At 39.1% G+C, this 15686-nt stretch overlaps 2 protein-coding genes across 2 annotated transcripts; one reads left to right on the top strand and one right to left on the bottom strand.

Moving 5' to 3' along the window:
- Positions 1-4870: 4870 nt before the first annotated feature.
- On the bottom strand, positions 4871-7361 carry rpl30 (ribosomal protein L30). The gene is made up of 5 exons (XM_080044988.1): positions 7313-7361; positions 7150-7198; positions 6534-6679; positions 5697-5827; positions 4871-4974 (listed from the first exon to the last, which is right to left on the bottom strand). The coding sequence occupies exons 2-5, from the start codon at positions 7168-7170 to the stop codon at positions 4919-4921; spliced, it is 354 nt and encodes a 117-aa protein (XP_079901114.1). The 5' UTR covers positions 7171-7198; positions 7313-7361; the 3' UTR covers positions 4871-4918.
- A 1007-nt stretch (positions 7362-8368) lies between these two features.
- LOC307264225 (uncharacterized protein) lies at positions 8369-15426 on the top strand. The gene is made up of 4 exons (XM_080045536.1): positions 8369-8482; positions 12420-12677; positions 14881-14934; positions 15033-15426. The coding sequence occupies exons 1-4, from the start codon at positions 8389-8391 to the stop codon at positions 15044-15046; spliced, it is 420 nt and encodes a 139-aa protein (XP_079901662.1). The 5' UTR covers positions 8369-8388; the 3' UTR covers positions 15047-15426.
- Positions 15427-15686: the final 260 nt, after the last annotated feature.

Genomic DNA, 15686 nt, shown 5'->3' with positions numbered 1-15686 from the left:
CTCCCTTCTGTATCCGTGTAACACGCTGTCTGTAAACCTATGATCCATTGACTGCCAGTGAAAACCGTGTGTTCATCCATTGATTTCTATCACAATATTCCAGTTTGCCTTCCTGTCCGTTGCCCTGTCTGTTCCGTGGCCTCAAACGTTAAGAAAGCCTGTCAATTCATGTAGTCATCCAGTGAAGCACTTATCACAAACATCAATGTAATACAGATTCACCGGATGAGACAACACACCTACTGTAAAACAGTGTAAACATCAGTGTGAAAATGTTTCAGTTAAAATGCTTGTCTTTGTTTTCCAGATCCGTTTTTTTTTTTTAGATGGATCATCGTGTATACTCTGTTGTATTTAGTTGAGCTAACTTAGCTGGACTGAGGGCATTTTCCTATAAAGACGGCATGACAGGCTGCTGTACATACTGAAACTGTGTGTGTGCATGTGTGTGTGACATCATGATGTAACTCCTAGGTCCTTTGTGTGTCGTAGCGTGCAGTGATATCACATTGAGATATTTCCTGTGCTGTTGACCTTTTTTTGAATTAACCATGGATGGAAATACAAGCATTCATTTAGCATAGCATAGTAGCACACCATCAATAGACCGTATATTAAGCTAGAGAAGCTAGATGCTTGTCTTTTGCCCGGAACCTTTTTAGGCAATAAGTTGAGACATAATAATGGAAGAAAAATAATTATATTAGATGTACATTTTCCCCTTTTTTCCAATAATTCCTAGGTAAATTGTGCTATCAACAGAAAAAAAAATGTCATCACTTAGACTATGCAACAGTGCGTTTAACAACTCTTCGACCCTGGAAATCCACGTCCCCTGAAGCACTTCTCTGTGTCTTACTAATACTGTAGTTGATAATGTAGCTATTTGTCAGCTTCGTCATCATTGTCCCTGTGAATTATGTGAATTATGACCACTGCTTTTGCAAATCCAACAGAGCTGAAAATGAAATTGCACTTTAAAATGTCAGCACTTCTCCATTGCTTTAGTTTAGTGTATTTGTTTATAGTTTTGTGGACAGTCCCCTTTGATTAACTGTACAGTAAAAGGAGCAGCTTTAGCCTATTTGGCCAATTTCCAGCTGTAGTCCCCGGCCAATAGCAGTACCATTAACACACATCCTCTCGTTGGATCTGCTTGAGCTTATGTCTTCAATTCCGAATAATAAAAATCAAAGTCAATCTGTCAACTGCTGGATTTATTAATTGAGTTTGAGTTTTTTATTGTACGGCTGTTCGTCATCATCTCATCAAGAAATTGTATAGTTAAGGTAGCTGTTTGAAGAAAGCCTATGGCTCTGTTTTTCTTTTTCTTTTGTATTAGTACTTCTGGTCCAAATGTTTTAATATGCAAGTAAGCTGAAAGATATAATTGTATTAGGAACAGAAATACAACTGAAAAAGCAGAGGTAAGACATGGCTAAATATAAAAAGAGCAGACAGCAATATAAACGTGGACTTCTTAATACATGATAATTTGATCAGATGCATGGAGTAGCCTAATGTGGTCATCAGGGCTGACTGAAGCTAATATTATGCTCATCCTAATCAAATTACAGGGCATCTGGGCCATGCAATACGGGGGACTTGGCATCTTGGGAAACACCACTCAACAAAAATGTAATGCAGCATGGGCTGAAAATCGAGCATAGTGTCACACTGAGGCCTGACTGGATTGATTCAATGCTAAGACATTCACACTGAATCAGCATCTAACTGCTTATTTATGTTAATTGTGGCATGACACGATTTACATTTGTCTCTTCTAAAATTAAATGATAAATAGTAGGCAGTCCGTACAAATCTGCACATCCAACCAGCAATTATTGAGAAACAATCAAGTGTTTTTTTTAGATGTTGACAATTCAAAATATGGGTGTCCTGCTGATGTGCTTGCATCCCACTGCCTTCAAAAACTCAGCATCCCTCTGTGGGAGTGGGGTGGGTGGGACAAGCTCACAGATCAGCAGGGATTTACCGGCCTGCGTGCCTCAAAATGGAAGCTGGCATTACCTTGGCTCTGCTACCAAACAGACATACTCACATACTTTCTGCCACCAGGACAGGCCAGAGGGTGGGAAATAAATAAATAAAAGAAGTGGGTCATGTTCTGTCTCTTTTCTTACTTACATGTTTGTTGGATGCAAATGGGAGGGTTGTACATTCGAAGGGAGATATTTGTGGAGAGCCAAAATGGTGTGTTTGCAAAGTCTCTTTTTATGACCAAAAATTCTTATTTTCAAACCTTATGTACCTGAAGCAGCCGATCAAAAATAACCAATATGGGGAACAATATCTACTAGGATATAAACTGATAATTGTAGATATGTTATGTGTTATGTATGACCCAGTAATGCACCTACTAAATGCATTCTATAGGATTGTCAAACTGTTTAATGTATGTGCTTTTCTGTCTGTTATGACCATTGCCTGGCAACGAGGAGAGAAGTTTATGATCGATAATGATGTGTGCGAGAACATAAGGCATGCAGCACCCACTGAGGTGAACTGACCTCACACACCATCCAGTGGATTTTCCTGTGGTGGTGAGCAGTGTTCAATACTTAATTCAGTGAACAACACCGCCTGACGCTCGGCTGCTTTGTGTTTGGAATTTTTGATTGATCTGTATTTAAAGGACTTTGTTCTACATAGCTGTCAATACATGACAAAACAATTAAAAAAATTATAAAACTTTACAGTAGTGGTGAAAATGTGAAGTTCTGGAGGGTGCTGTCTGGTCCTTCTCTATGTACAGTGCAGATTGTCCCCAATTGTTAATTCAAAAAAGGGGGAGCACAGATCTGCTGCATGTGAACAGATCATCTGGGATGATTTCATTCAATTGAATTGGGAAAAAAACACAGCTTAGGGAAGCAGCGAATGGACAAAAAAAACTAGGTCAAACCTCAGGATGGATGATGGATGGCTTATACAGTATATCTGTCTCTGGGTAGATGCGCGAGTCATGGACATTTATTAGATCACATCTTGTCAATTTACAAATCTTCATATTTATCCTTTATAGTACTTGAATGCTAATGAAATAAAAAAGTTTGATGAAATTTCTCAATTGGATGACCATGATAACTTCAGTGTACAATATGATTTATAATTCTTATTCTGAATTGATTTGGGCATTTTAAGTTATGTGTTCAGGTTTGACTGTAGACAGGATGCAAATGAAAAATACAAATGTTTAAGAGGTGTTCTAGATATTTAGTACAGAACTGCCATGACATTGTAGGACTTGCAAGAGGCACATTTAAAATAATTAATTTAATTGAGACCACAGGCCAAGATAGTGTGACTTTTAATTCTTTGTTGGGTCAAACTACAAAAATCCTGGATCCTACATTTCCCATAATTTAATGTCTGATGAAGCTTGATGAGGTCCCTCCATTAGGTCCCTGCTGACTGGTAAAAACAGATGCCATCATGATGTTATTTGATTTTCTCAGACTTAAAATACTCTCTCGCACTAAGGAGCCACTTACATGCTTGTGCTGGACCTTTAAAACATAAAGCAATGTCCTCAGGCTACCAGAAAGAAATGTGTGTACTTGTGAGCTGCTTTTTACTATCACTGAAGACCTAGCTCCTGCTTGGGGCCATTCCCAAAAAGGCCCACTCCAGCCTCAATTTGTGGACCATCAACAGATACAGATGAAAGGCTTAATCAAATTAAAACTGACCAGCTGGCAGCTGGGGCGCTCTGGTGGCGTAGTGGATAGAGCGCGTACCATATTGGCTCCGGCCTTCGTTGCAGTGGTCGCGGGTTCGAATCCGACCCGTGGACCTTTACTGCAGGTCCTCCCTGCTCTCTCTGTCTCCCCATTTCAACTGTACTATCAAATAAAGCTTGAAGATGCCAAAAAATTGTCTTAAAAAAAACAGTTGTAGCATGGCAGATTTGTAGTGTGACTTCTGGGGAAACACACTGCACCTCAAGGAAGAATAAAATCTTTTAATTTATCCCGTAATATATGTAACCACAGCCTGTTCCAACACTGATTGTGAAAGTGTTGCAATGTTTGCAACATTAAGGTAATTGGTGCAATTTCATATCCAAGATTAATAAAAAACATTTAATTAGAAGTAAATAACTTTTTTGCTTGGTAGAGGATTAATCTGGTTTTTACTAACCCCACATTCACTCATAATTGCTATTCCACATATATTTACAGCCATTATTTGAGGGAAAGATTGGTAATTTATTTGTTGGAGACATCTTTTATTTGAAGTCAACTTTGTTTAACTATCACATTTGATTGACGGCTCTTCGGGAGACCTTAATTTCTGTCTGCATTCGATAAAAAAAAGAAGAACAACCTTGTTCTTGGCCCATTAAGTGTTGAGCAGTATATTCACACATACACAAGCCCGGAGGACAACAGTATGGGTGACATCACCCTGTAAAGCCTTTAATACCTCTGAAAGGAGAACGTCCTTACTCTATTACAGTCAACCTGCTGCAGATAATACAGCAGACGGTCATCCCCAAGGTTTACGCAAGTGAAAAAAAAATTCTCAAAGATCAGCGGTTACGTAATTTTGACAACACTGTGATAAGCCGTCAGTCGGGTTGCTTTAAAATCTTCACAGAGGGACAATCCCGTCATGCTCAACTGTGGTTTCCAGAATTATTTTGATGATGTTTTCTGCCGAGTCTTATATTGTGAACAGCTCTGCAGAGACCAGAAGAAATCCCTCAGACCTTTAACGGGTTTAAGGGGAGCCACTTCAAATGCAACAACCAAAGGGCACACTGGTGCTCTCTGGTGGACACAAATATAAACACATTGTTGGGACAGGCTGGTTTTAGAGATCAGAAAATGAAGACAGCAGTATATATTGTTAACACCGATTTTATTTATAACAACGGGGCGGGGGAACAGCTCTACTGAGGACCTGGCTGCTGCTGGTCTGGCATGCTCCTGATGATGTCAGAATCGCCTGAAGAGAAGAAAAAAAAACAGTTAGGACAAATAAAATGATATCCCTTCCCAAAAAACACATTTTCTTTATATTTCCTACATATAAAGTAAAGATTGAGAACAGTTAACAGTGCTTTCAAAAAGTAGCTAGAAAAAAAACAGGATGCTCAACCAAAAGCTCTAATTCACTTTCATCTAGCAAAGTTGAAAAAAATGTGGGACTAGTTGGATGAGCAGCATCAACAGGCACAAAATTCACACAGAGAAAACTAAATGGCAGAAGGTAAAGGTAAGATACCTCAGTCTAAGCATTGAACCAAAATAACTGAGGTCAGTAAAGACATTCTCCAGTTTTGATGCATGGGTATTATTACAGTTTACATTACATCACAGATCTGGCTACTAGTTCCAACCGCTTTTATAAAAATAAACATTTACATTTTTTCTTTCTGATTCTAAACCTTTTCTCTTGATTTTGTGTGTTGAATGCAAGTGTGGTAGTACTACTTTACTAGTATACTTGTATGTGAAGTGTAATTTAAATGTTTGTTTTGATAGAAAACTTTGGTGGCACTTTCTTGCTGCTTTTCAGTTTGTCAAACAAGTGTCTGCTTGTGTCGGAAACATGCCATTAGTCCATTAAATATTCTATTATGGGCCCAGTTCCATCATGAAATCTGAATTCTGTGAAGATGTGCACTGAATTACAGATATTTTCCAACACAGACAAAAGGTACTCACCAGGGTCAATGATCGCCAGTGTGCACACCCTGAAGTATTTACCGCAGGCTGTACCGAGCTCAATGTTGTTTCCACTGTAGTGGTGGACGCCAGTCTTGGCCAGCATGGCATAGTATTCAATCTCAGATTTCCTGGACAGGGCAGAGATGGGGAAAAATGTGATTCATGCAGCAGAAACAAATGCAGTAAATTTGACAAGGGACCCAAATGATGTTACTATAGTATAGTTGTAGTTGATTTGAATTGTTAAAAACGTTACAATAAACAGTATAACCAGACAATTCCTAATAACATCTGCATCGAACCACACCAACAGCACTGATGTCAAATACCGACTAAAAATGGTGCAAAAGATTTTAACCTTATATCAAGTCAATATCTGAAATATTTTGAAATGGCAATGGCCCAGTTTAAAGGTTTAACTTTTTAATTAAATGTGTGAATAAAATGTCTCTATAGCAATACATAACATTACAGGAATTGCCTAAATTAGTTTATCTTTGAGTGTTTTTTTCCTCCTTTTTCTTGTTAGTTGTCTGTGTAAGCGTGGCCACTGGTTAAGTTGTTTCTGTTGTGAAGTTTCGTAAAACTAAAAATATAGGCTAAAAAACGAAACATTACTGGAATCATCCTATGCATTGATGCCAAATAGTTTTAATGTCCTTGTTGCTTAGTGTTTCTATCTCATGGCCCTGTTAACAGCGTTGACAACCATTTTGTCTCATCTGTTTACAGCAGGGTTGTGTTGTTACACACAAGCCATTAGCCAATCACAAAACCTTTGATGTAACTCAACTTCTATAAAATAAAATAAATTCATAAATGCTCTTCATATACCTGAGGGCAGGGGTGTTGTTGGCAAGGATAACCAGCTTGGCTTTTCCCTGTCGGATCATCTTCTGGGACTGTTTGTAGCCCAGGACGTACTTTCCACTTTTCATAACCAGCTGGAGTCTGGAGTTGATAGACTCCATGGACTTTTTCTGAATGGACAGAAAAACCAAAGGTTAGTGACAGCACACAAGCAGCTGCATACCTAACTTACATCACAGTGATCTCACTAGTGGAAAATTAATATGACACTTAAACCGGCATAAGGCGGTGAGCACAGTGCATATGTTGTTTAGGTAGACTAGGCTGGTAGGAATTGTTATGAGTTACTATCATGTCTGTTTTACGTAGCAAATTAGCATTAGCTTCGCTGCCGGTGTAAAGTAGTCTAGCAATAAACGTTAGCCGACGAACAGATGGATGTACAGTCGAGGTATGGTCTTTCAAAAAGAAAAGCCGCAAAAAAAAAATGCAAAGATGTCCATGTCGAATGCAAATAACACGTTTAGACGTAGTACAACAGAGCGAGCTAGCAGGCCATGAGAGAAACACGTCTCCACGTGAAGCAGCAGCCTAGCCCTACAGCAGCGCGTGCGCTCCGGCCCAAGCCCACGACACTCACCGTCTTCTTTGCGGCCACCATTTTTGCGGTTTAGTCCGTTCCGGCCAACCTGCGGACGAAAGGAGAGGAGGAGAATAAAGTCGTTAAGGTGTTGGAAGCAACAAAATTATAAAATTAACGATTCCTGTTGTTTTTTAATCAGAAAACTCGGAGCTCTTCTTACAGTGAGTTTACTCCAATATGGCCTCGGAGAGAAAGGAAGTACCATGGTGCACCGCGCTGCTATCTGTCGGGAGGCCTGCGCAGACGACTACTGCGCAGAATGCTCCATGCGAATGGTATGTGTACAAAAACTTTTATGTAGGCTACTATGACAAAAACACAGCCAGAGACAATTTTGTTAGGCCCTTTGGGGATAATTATCTATCTATCTATCTATCTATCTATCTATCTATCTATCTATCTATCTATCTATCTATCTATCTATCTATCTATCTATCTATCTATCTATCTATCTATCTATCTATCTATCTATCTATCTATCTATCTATCTATCTATCTATCTATCTATCTATCACAATTATGCTAAACTATTACAATGCAGATGAACTGACACACTTACACACCCATAAGAATAATATTACACACACACACACACACACACACACACACACACACACACACACACAGCACATATATAAAATTTAAATGCATTGCTTATAAGCAACTTTAAAATGTTGCTTTTACAGATTTGAAAAATTACCAGTCCACTCTAACAGGGTCTCTTCTTTTGCGTAATGAAGTTGAATTGAAAAATACTTTTACTTTTGATATTATTTAGGGCCTACATTTAGCTGGTTATGCTACCTTTGTGAATGATTAACTTGCTATTTTAGCGAGAATAAATGTTACTGGTTTACTTTCCCCGCCCCAAGAGGTGGCCGCGCTGCACACTGACTGAATAATGTATTTTTGTCCCTGCGCCAGCCTCCTGGAAACAGCCTAAGTTACAGCACACAACAAAAGCCCATATTTCACCAGCGTGCCCAATTGTTTTAGATACTGAAGCCACAGATAGCTTTTTTGGACGAAGAACCATGATGCGCAATTACGCGCGGAACTGAACAAATTCAACGAGTCTCATTGCGTCTCCTCCAGGGAATTAACTGTCAGAAGTTTTTGAGTCCTCTCCATTTGCAGAGAGGATATCTATGCGCGACGTCATCATCGTTGCAGCTACAGCCTCCCCTCGCCTCTTCACTCTGAAGTTGACCGTCCAGTCCTCTGTGCGCAAGGGACATGATGGGATGCTCCACCAGTGCCCAAACTTCAGCGGTGGACACGACTCGACCCAGTGCTAAGCCTGAGGAGAGCAACGGAGCCAGCACAACAGGTGACGCAAACAACTCTCCATGTATAGGCCTATGTAATCTCACAAATATGTTTATTAGATAACCTTTGTGGAAATTACCAATAACATAGCCTAGCTGTTGTATTTGCAGCTAGGTATCACTCATTGCAAGCATATTTTAAATATAATGAATGCTTTCAAAATAATTCCATTTAGTCAACAGTGGTAACTATCCAAACAATAACAATAGTTATCAAGCTATCAACCTTTCTGACAGTAAAACAGGACACTGTTCAATACCTTGCAACATTTCATATTTGTTAATATGAATTTGCTGAAATGATGCCACATATAGATTATGTCTATAAATGATTTTGGACATTTTAATAGTTATTCTATTTCAGTAGTTAGTTACCATAAATAGCCTTGTGACATGTAGGTGGAAATGGTTCACTGCTATCTCCAACTAGAGTCAACTCATCCATTATACTGTAGTGAACTCTGCTCTGACAAAGAGGACTCAGTCTGCATGCAAATGCGCTGTCGGTCATGAGAGAGACAGTGGCATTAAAGCAGATTTGGTGACTGTCTACGGTTTCAGTGGGAAATGGAGAGGCCACTTTGGACAATGTTTGTTGTAGTGGGTCAGAGATGGCCCAGCTATGGTGTAAAACTAGCATGCGTTTCAAGGTAAAACATCAACACTGTGTTTGCAGTTAGGTCAGCAGCGTTAAGGAAGATAGCATCTTCTACATATGTGCAGGACAATAGTAATTCACATTCAATGGCTGTCAAATTGGCTGCATCTCAGCCAAATACTTGTTGTGAACACGATTAAAATAAATGTCACCAAGTGCTCCCTTAAGCATAGTTGGCAGAATTAAAAGAATAAGTGGGTGAATAACTGTGAACACCTCTGTGTGAGTATATCTTGCTCTCATTCTCTTTTCAAAGTTTTTAAACAGTTAAAAAAAAACTGTGAAGGTTAGGTCAGTGGACGAACAGTACAGACTGTGGCAAGATACAGTATGCGGGCATCTCTGGGTCAAAGTGTACCATACTTCAATAGGAGTCTGGTTATCCTCCAAGGCCTGTATTATCTTCTCTGGCACCCGCAATAGTAAAATATTTCAATTGTGAAGGACCTTCAGGGCCCTCAGATTAGCTACCATGTCAGTGCATACATTCAAATGTTCTTATGAGACACAAATTAAAACATTCCCTTATGAGCATACATTTCTCCTTGACCCTGTTTAAACTCCTGTCCTGCAGCTGACCTGACCTCAGACCTCCCTGTAAAGGTCATCAAAGCAAAACAGTTTCCTTCACATGTGAAAAGTATCTTGTCGGTGTTGTCAGAGCTTCAAACTTTGCTTGCAAGACGCTCTTAGCCGGATGACATTGAACGGCAAGGTGTTTTTGTGGAACAGTCTTAGAGGTTGGATGTAAATATGCCAGGATGTTGTCATATTTTTGCATGCAGCTCATTTCCTTCGCCTGATGCCACTTGGCGTTTCTAAGAAAGAGGGTAGGAGGACACTTATTAACATGAAGTCTCATGTCAATACCCTTTATCTGACAAATGGGATGTAGTGATTCGTCGTTACAACTCAAAAAGTATTTTGCCAATTAACCCAGAAGAACCCAGACCCATTTCTCCTTAAAGGAAAATGATGGGAGATATAACACAGACCAAGTGGACCATATAGAACACATTTATGATGGGTTTTTTTTAAATACTAGAAGAATAAAACAATTAGCCTACATTTAAATGGGACCGGCATAGGACATTAAAATTGTGTTTGTTTATATACAGATATGCAAAAAAAAAAATTGTAATATTTTTTACACACATTTTTGTTATTGTGACAAATATGTTACATCAGGATTTCCATGACTATTTTAAGGTTAAAGGCCCCGATGTCACGTATACGTCACAGCGATATTTTCCTAACTTTATAAATTTGTTCATGAAATATGGTCAGACAAGGTTAAATGTAATACAGGACACACTTTTAAGAAATTAGAATCGTTAATTGGGTTTAAACTCACCTTTAGTAACAAAAAACAAGCTTCTAAAATTAGCTATTTCTTTCACCTGTCACACAAGTGAAGTGCAATTTTTGGGAAGTCTCATCCTGTCACAGTCACATGATTGTCACATTACCACCACACCAGGATGTTGGGTATATGTCACTTAGGGACTTAATGAGTAAAAGTCAATAATAAAGCTGTATGAGGAAGAATGTAGGACATTCAAAGTGTGTGTTACGTGGCTGTCACCAGGGGTTCTTTTAAACAATGCAATCTTTCTTAAAGGATTATATGGTGACAGCATCCACCGTTTTGAAAAGGATGTTTAATTTAAACAAACATTGAAGTTTGACAGTGAGGATTAGAATTCTACAATCCAAGCAAATGCAAATCCTTGTTTTAAAAAAAAGTTTACAAGGAAGTTATTTCTTACCATTCAGCAACCATAGAGGCTGTAATTGTTCATTAACAACGATCTACCCAATGATTAAGCCAGTGCTTCTCAAATGGTGGGGCGCGTGGACCATCTGACAAAAAAAATAAAAAAATAATTATTATTTTATTTTTTTAAGTGCTAGCAAGCTATGTGTGCTTGTGTATGTTCATATCCGCGCGAAAGGCCGCGATTTGCAGTAAATAAATGTCCACATGTGTCTCCAAGTGTCTCTGTAGGCTATTTAAAAAGAAATCAAGCACGTAGACTAATAATAACATTAATGAATTATTGGTTATCGCATCAAAGAAGACGTATTGGCCTATAATAATAAAAAAACACCACCTTAACTATGTTTACAGTTTAAAAATGTTTTGAATGAAATGCAAACCTCAGTGAATCATTTGCTCTTGTTTCTCTGTCCTGAGATTCACACAGACTGAGCAGTCTTGTTTAAATGTTACAAAGTGAGCTAATAAACTGAACTTTTTTTTGCTGCAGAAGTTATCTCAGCTAATTTTTGTTATCTAATTTGATAATAAGGTGATAGTATGCAGAATGCTCGTGCCAGAAACTCATAGAGTGGTTTTGTACAGATAAATAAATAAATATTAGCAGGTTCTCAATAGTATTTCAATTTTAGGGGGGGCTTCTGTAGCAAGAAGCATCAGCATGATTTTTTTGTCAACAACCCTAAGAAAACTTTTTGTTACTTTGCCAAAGATACTGCACATCCTCAATGGCTGCTTCAATAAAGTTGTTTGAGCGTTCAGGAAATTAAATCAAGTCTGAATTGTGTACAACAAGTTGTTCTCAGTGTTGCATGGCACCCATAATGATATGTGTTACTTGTTAACTCGCTTTGGGTTAGGTCAACCCCATAGCCATCACGTAGGCAACACAAAGTAAACAATGGAAGCCAAAGAGCACAGTGTCGATGCCCCAAACTGTTACATGATAGAAATGAAGTGCTAGTTCTGCTTATCTGACAGTCTGTGTGTTGGTCACCATACAACAAGTGAAAGTGCTTCTACTGTCCTGGATTGCCATGATGTTAAACAAAACCTTATAGACACGTGAACAAAGCTTTGACATAAAGCAGACTAATAATATCACTAGAAGCACACGTTTAGGTCACCCCAATGAAAACCAACATTACATTGACCTTTGAAACGGGTGTCATTCTGTCTTATGAAGCTCCTCTGCCTCACATGATAGATTGTTACTTGTGTTCCTCATCCTTAATACACTCATAGTGTTTGCCTTCCTCAGTCATAATTATATAAAGAGCAAGAATATGATACATATTTTATGCATATTTATCCATATACTGTACGTACTACGACATGTTAAAAAAGGCTTGCTTGACTAAAGAGTCTTTAGTAAAACTCATCAAATTGTCCAGAGAAACACATTAATGAATGATGCGTTCAATTATTCTGTATTTAAATTCTAAATGTATTACATTTAGTAATTTTTCCGTCTTTTTGATCATACCTGTGTTTCTGATAGGTGCCGCCAATGAAAATGGTAAAGTAGCTGAGGACAGTGAAACTCTTCCGGACCAGACACCTGCTGCTGGGGGCGATGCTCAGCCTGCAGCTGAATCTGTGGCAGCCGCAGCGTCTGCAGCCAGCACCGCTGCAGCTGCGCCTGCAGGAGAGGAGCCTGCGCCGGCTGCAGACAGTCCGCCTGCAGAGGCAGCAGCACCGGCAGACGCTCCAGCAGCAGAAAGCACTGCAGAGCCAGCAGCTGAAGCTCCTACACAAGGTAGGTTGGAGTCAAAAGCATGCACTGTGATAGGCCAATGCTAGTTGTTCTTAGTTTGTTATGTTAAGTTTACCACTTTGTAAAATATTTTTCCATAATAGTAATGAGTTCAGAAACTAGAGTTTAGCCTAATGTCTATATACATATTTAGAAATTCCCATTATTTTGGAGGGCTACTGACAAACATACTCAACTTTGGATTCAGTCTAATATCAGTTGCAAAATGGCCAGTTCCAAGCAGTTTGCTCAGGCCCTGTAAGGCTTTTAGCGAGTATTCAGTTTCATTACAAGCTTTATTTTTCTATGCAAATGACCCAAATTAATCTCTGGCGATAGTCTTGTGACATCTGTCACACTTACAGAACACTGCAGTTATGGGGCCGATATAGATGGAGCTGCATACCTGTCTCTTTTCATCTGTGTGTGTGTGGCCCTCATCAATCTTCATCTGTGCCACTGGTCATTTAAATCCATTAAAATTCAATAGGTAGATAACAATAGTCACTATATTTATGGTTACTCGTTAGGGACAAGATGTTCGATTGTTCCCATTGACCAGCAGTAACCTGAGCACAGTTCTGCCTCCCACATAGCAACCCAGTGAACACTGTATGTCGTTCACAGCACCCATGTACACAGGTAGTGTCCCTTCTGCCTTTCCCTAGACCCTCCTCAGTCTCAGTGGTGGTAACAACCAAGTAGTATCCAACAACACACTGACATGACATTGGAATTTAATGGACAGATAATAGATTAATTAGTCACAGAATTGATCATTTAGTTATTTTCTTGCTGATCTCTCTTGGCACTTTGACTATGGGTTGAGTTTAGCTAATTAGATGACAATTGATTTTGAAATGTGAATTATATTAACAGTTAATAAATGTGACCGTTTTAACCAGTTGGCCCAGGGTTTGTGTAATTAGCCAGAAAATACTTTTTAAAAGTGAAACATTTAACTTTAAGGGAATACTCTCATGGTGCTTTTGTTACAGGGGGATTTGCTAAATTACAATTATGTGAGCTCATAAAACCGACCACAGCTCCAAATTCTAAGCAGTGAGGCGATAATCTCTCTCCACACTTGACGTTAAATGATCATAAAAGGGAAGCTCTCCACAGAGAGCTGTGTGACACAGCGCAGAATTACATCACCTGCTATCAGTTCACTCGTTGCTTCATTATGCAAATCACAAGCAGCCGACATCGCTCACGAGACCGGCTCCTAATTTTCCTCTTTGTCTAATGCAAAGTGTCGCCCCGGGGTAATGCAGGCCATTAAAGGGAGATGGACAAAGTTGCAAAGCCAATGCATAGGATACTTCTGCTAATTTTTTTCATTTAAAATACTGATTTGTCGACTTATTGCCTGAGTCAATCAAAAACTTGTCAATGACCTTTTGTCTCCACTTGATCTTGACACATTTTGGTGTACAACTTGACTCACCCTCAGTTAAAGTTTGACAACATGAGAGTGTGTGTGTGTGTGTGTGTGTGCGCGCACGCTTGCACGTCACCAACACTTTGTTGTTGCCGTGGTCTCATTAAGTTGCTATCTGAGTCCCAAAGAGAAACTAGAGCATGCCAACTCATATAGGGCTTCCACTGGGCCCACTGAGTCTCCCTGCCCCTGTTTCACAGCCAGTGGAGAGAGAGAAGGTGTCCAGTGTCAACTCTTGGACCTGTTAATGGTTCGGCTTGAGATCGTTGGGTTCTGTGGAAATGATCACAAATATTAGATAGAAAGGGATTGGACTGGACAGTGACTTTTTTGTAAGTGACTCAGTCCAAATATACTGGTCTTAAAATGTAAATTCGTCCAATTTGCAATAAACATATTTACCTGTTTTTCCCTAGATGGTTTCAAGCGTAAGGTGTCTGGTTTTATTCACCTAGGGGTTTGGGATATCCGAGATTTCTGATACAACCCCAATGTAATGGATGTGACAAAAATGTTATTTGTGGTGCCCACAGCATTGAAAAAGATACAAGTTAATACAAGTCTTTCAGCTAGGAGTACTTCCCATTAGAAGTACTCTCTAACAACAAAACGGTCCCAATGGAAACTATTGACAGTGTGTCAATGAGGACACACAGTCTCTGGAAAAAGATGCTGCTGTTAAATTATTGTAATTTTGACGAATTACATTCACCCCCGACTGAAACAAACCTTAATTGAGATTGTGTCTTTCCTCCTAAACAGAAAATGCAGAGGCCACAGCGGCTGACTCAGAGCCCAAAGCAGAGGAGGCCCCAGGTGAGTGGCGCCGTATCATCAACACAATGTCACATACTCCGTATAAAAATGTCTTGGCCGGCCCACTATCACGTTCCCTAACATCTTTTTCTTTTCAGCTCCCAGTGACTGAAGTGCAACACGAACGGCTGCACGCATTGAGCTTGTTGGATGTGTCTTACCTTGTTTGTATGCATGAGTGAAAGCATGTTCGGGTGCGTGTTCATGTGTGAAAGACATTGCCTTGTTGCCAAGATGCACGCCCTGCAGTCAGGGTTCCTCAGTCATCACTGTGCCTTCTTCCTCCCCTTATGATGGTGTATGGCTGTCATTTTCTGCGCTTAGCGGGTGTGTATTTTTTTCAGAGGATCACAGAATAGTTTAAATAATCATTTTTATTTATTATCTTTATGTATTACAATAGAAGATTTCTTCAATATATATTGAACATATGACTTAAATTAATCTTGAACCTAAATCATTTCATTCTGTACTTTCCTACAAAATTATAATTCTAAGAAAAACCAAAGCCAAAATATATATTTATGAAATTATATTCTTTTTGGGTTTATTTTACCACATGGTGAGCCGATTTAAAACGTTGATTAAAGAGAACGATTGAGATTAGTGTACATGCAAGACCTTTTTTTTTTGGTTGTTTCTGATGTGTCATGATTTCTCTCTGGGAGGACAAGCTAAAATCTGTAATAAGTTATGAACTGTTACGCAAAAATTAAAAAGACCAATTTAAAAATGGCGACAAAGACATGTAC

Source organism: Ammodytes marinus (genome assembly GCF_949987685.1).
Source record: "Ammodytes marinus genome assembly, chromosome: 17".
NCBI classification, from domain to species: domain Eukaryota; kingdom Metazoa; phylum Chordata; class Actinopteri; order Uranoscopiformes; family Ammodytidae; genus Ammodytes; species Ammodytes marinus.
This window is presented reverse-complemented; position numbering and strand designations above follow the sequence as displayed.

Bases quoted from the DNA above. Each gene is read 5' to 3' on its own strand.
- rpl30 (XM_080044988.1), bottom strand. From the start codon at position 7,170: ATGGTGGCCGCAAAGAAGACG. The intron at 6,680-7,149 runs GTGAGTGTCGTG...CTGTCCATTCAG, and splicing joins TGGTGGCCGCAAAGAAGACG to AAAAAGTCCATGGAGTCTAT. The intron at 5,828-6,533 runs GTATATGAAGAG...TGCCCTGTCCAG, and splicing joins AACAACACCCCTGCCCTCAG to GAAATCTGAGATTGAATACT.
- LOC307264225 (XM_080045536.1), top strand. From the start codon at position 8,389: ATGATGGGATGCTCCACCAGTGCCCAAACTTCAGCGGTGGACACGACT. The intron at 8,483-12,419 runs GTGACGCAAACA...TGTTTCTGATAG, and splicing joins CAACGGAGCCAGCACAACAG to GTGCCGCCAATGAAAATGGT. The intron at 12,678-14,880 runs GTAGGTTGGAGT...CCTCCTAAACAG, and splicing joins AGCTGAAGCTCCTACACAAG to AAAATGCAGAGGCCACAGCG.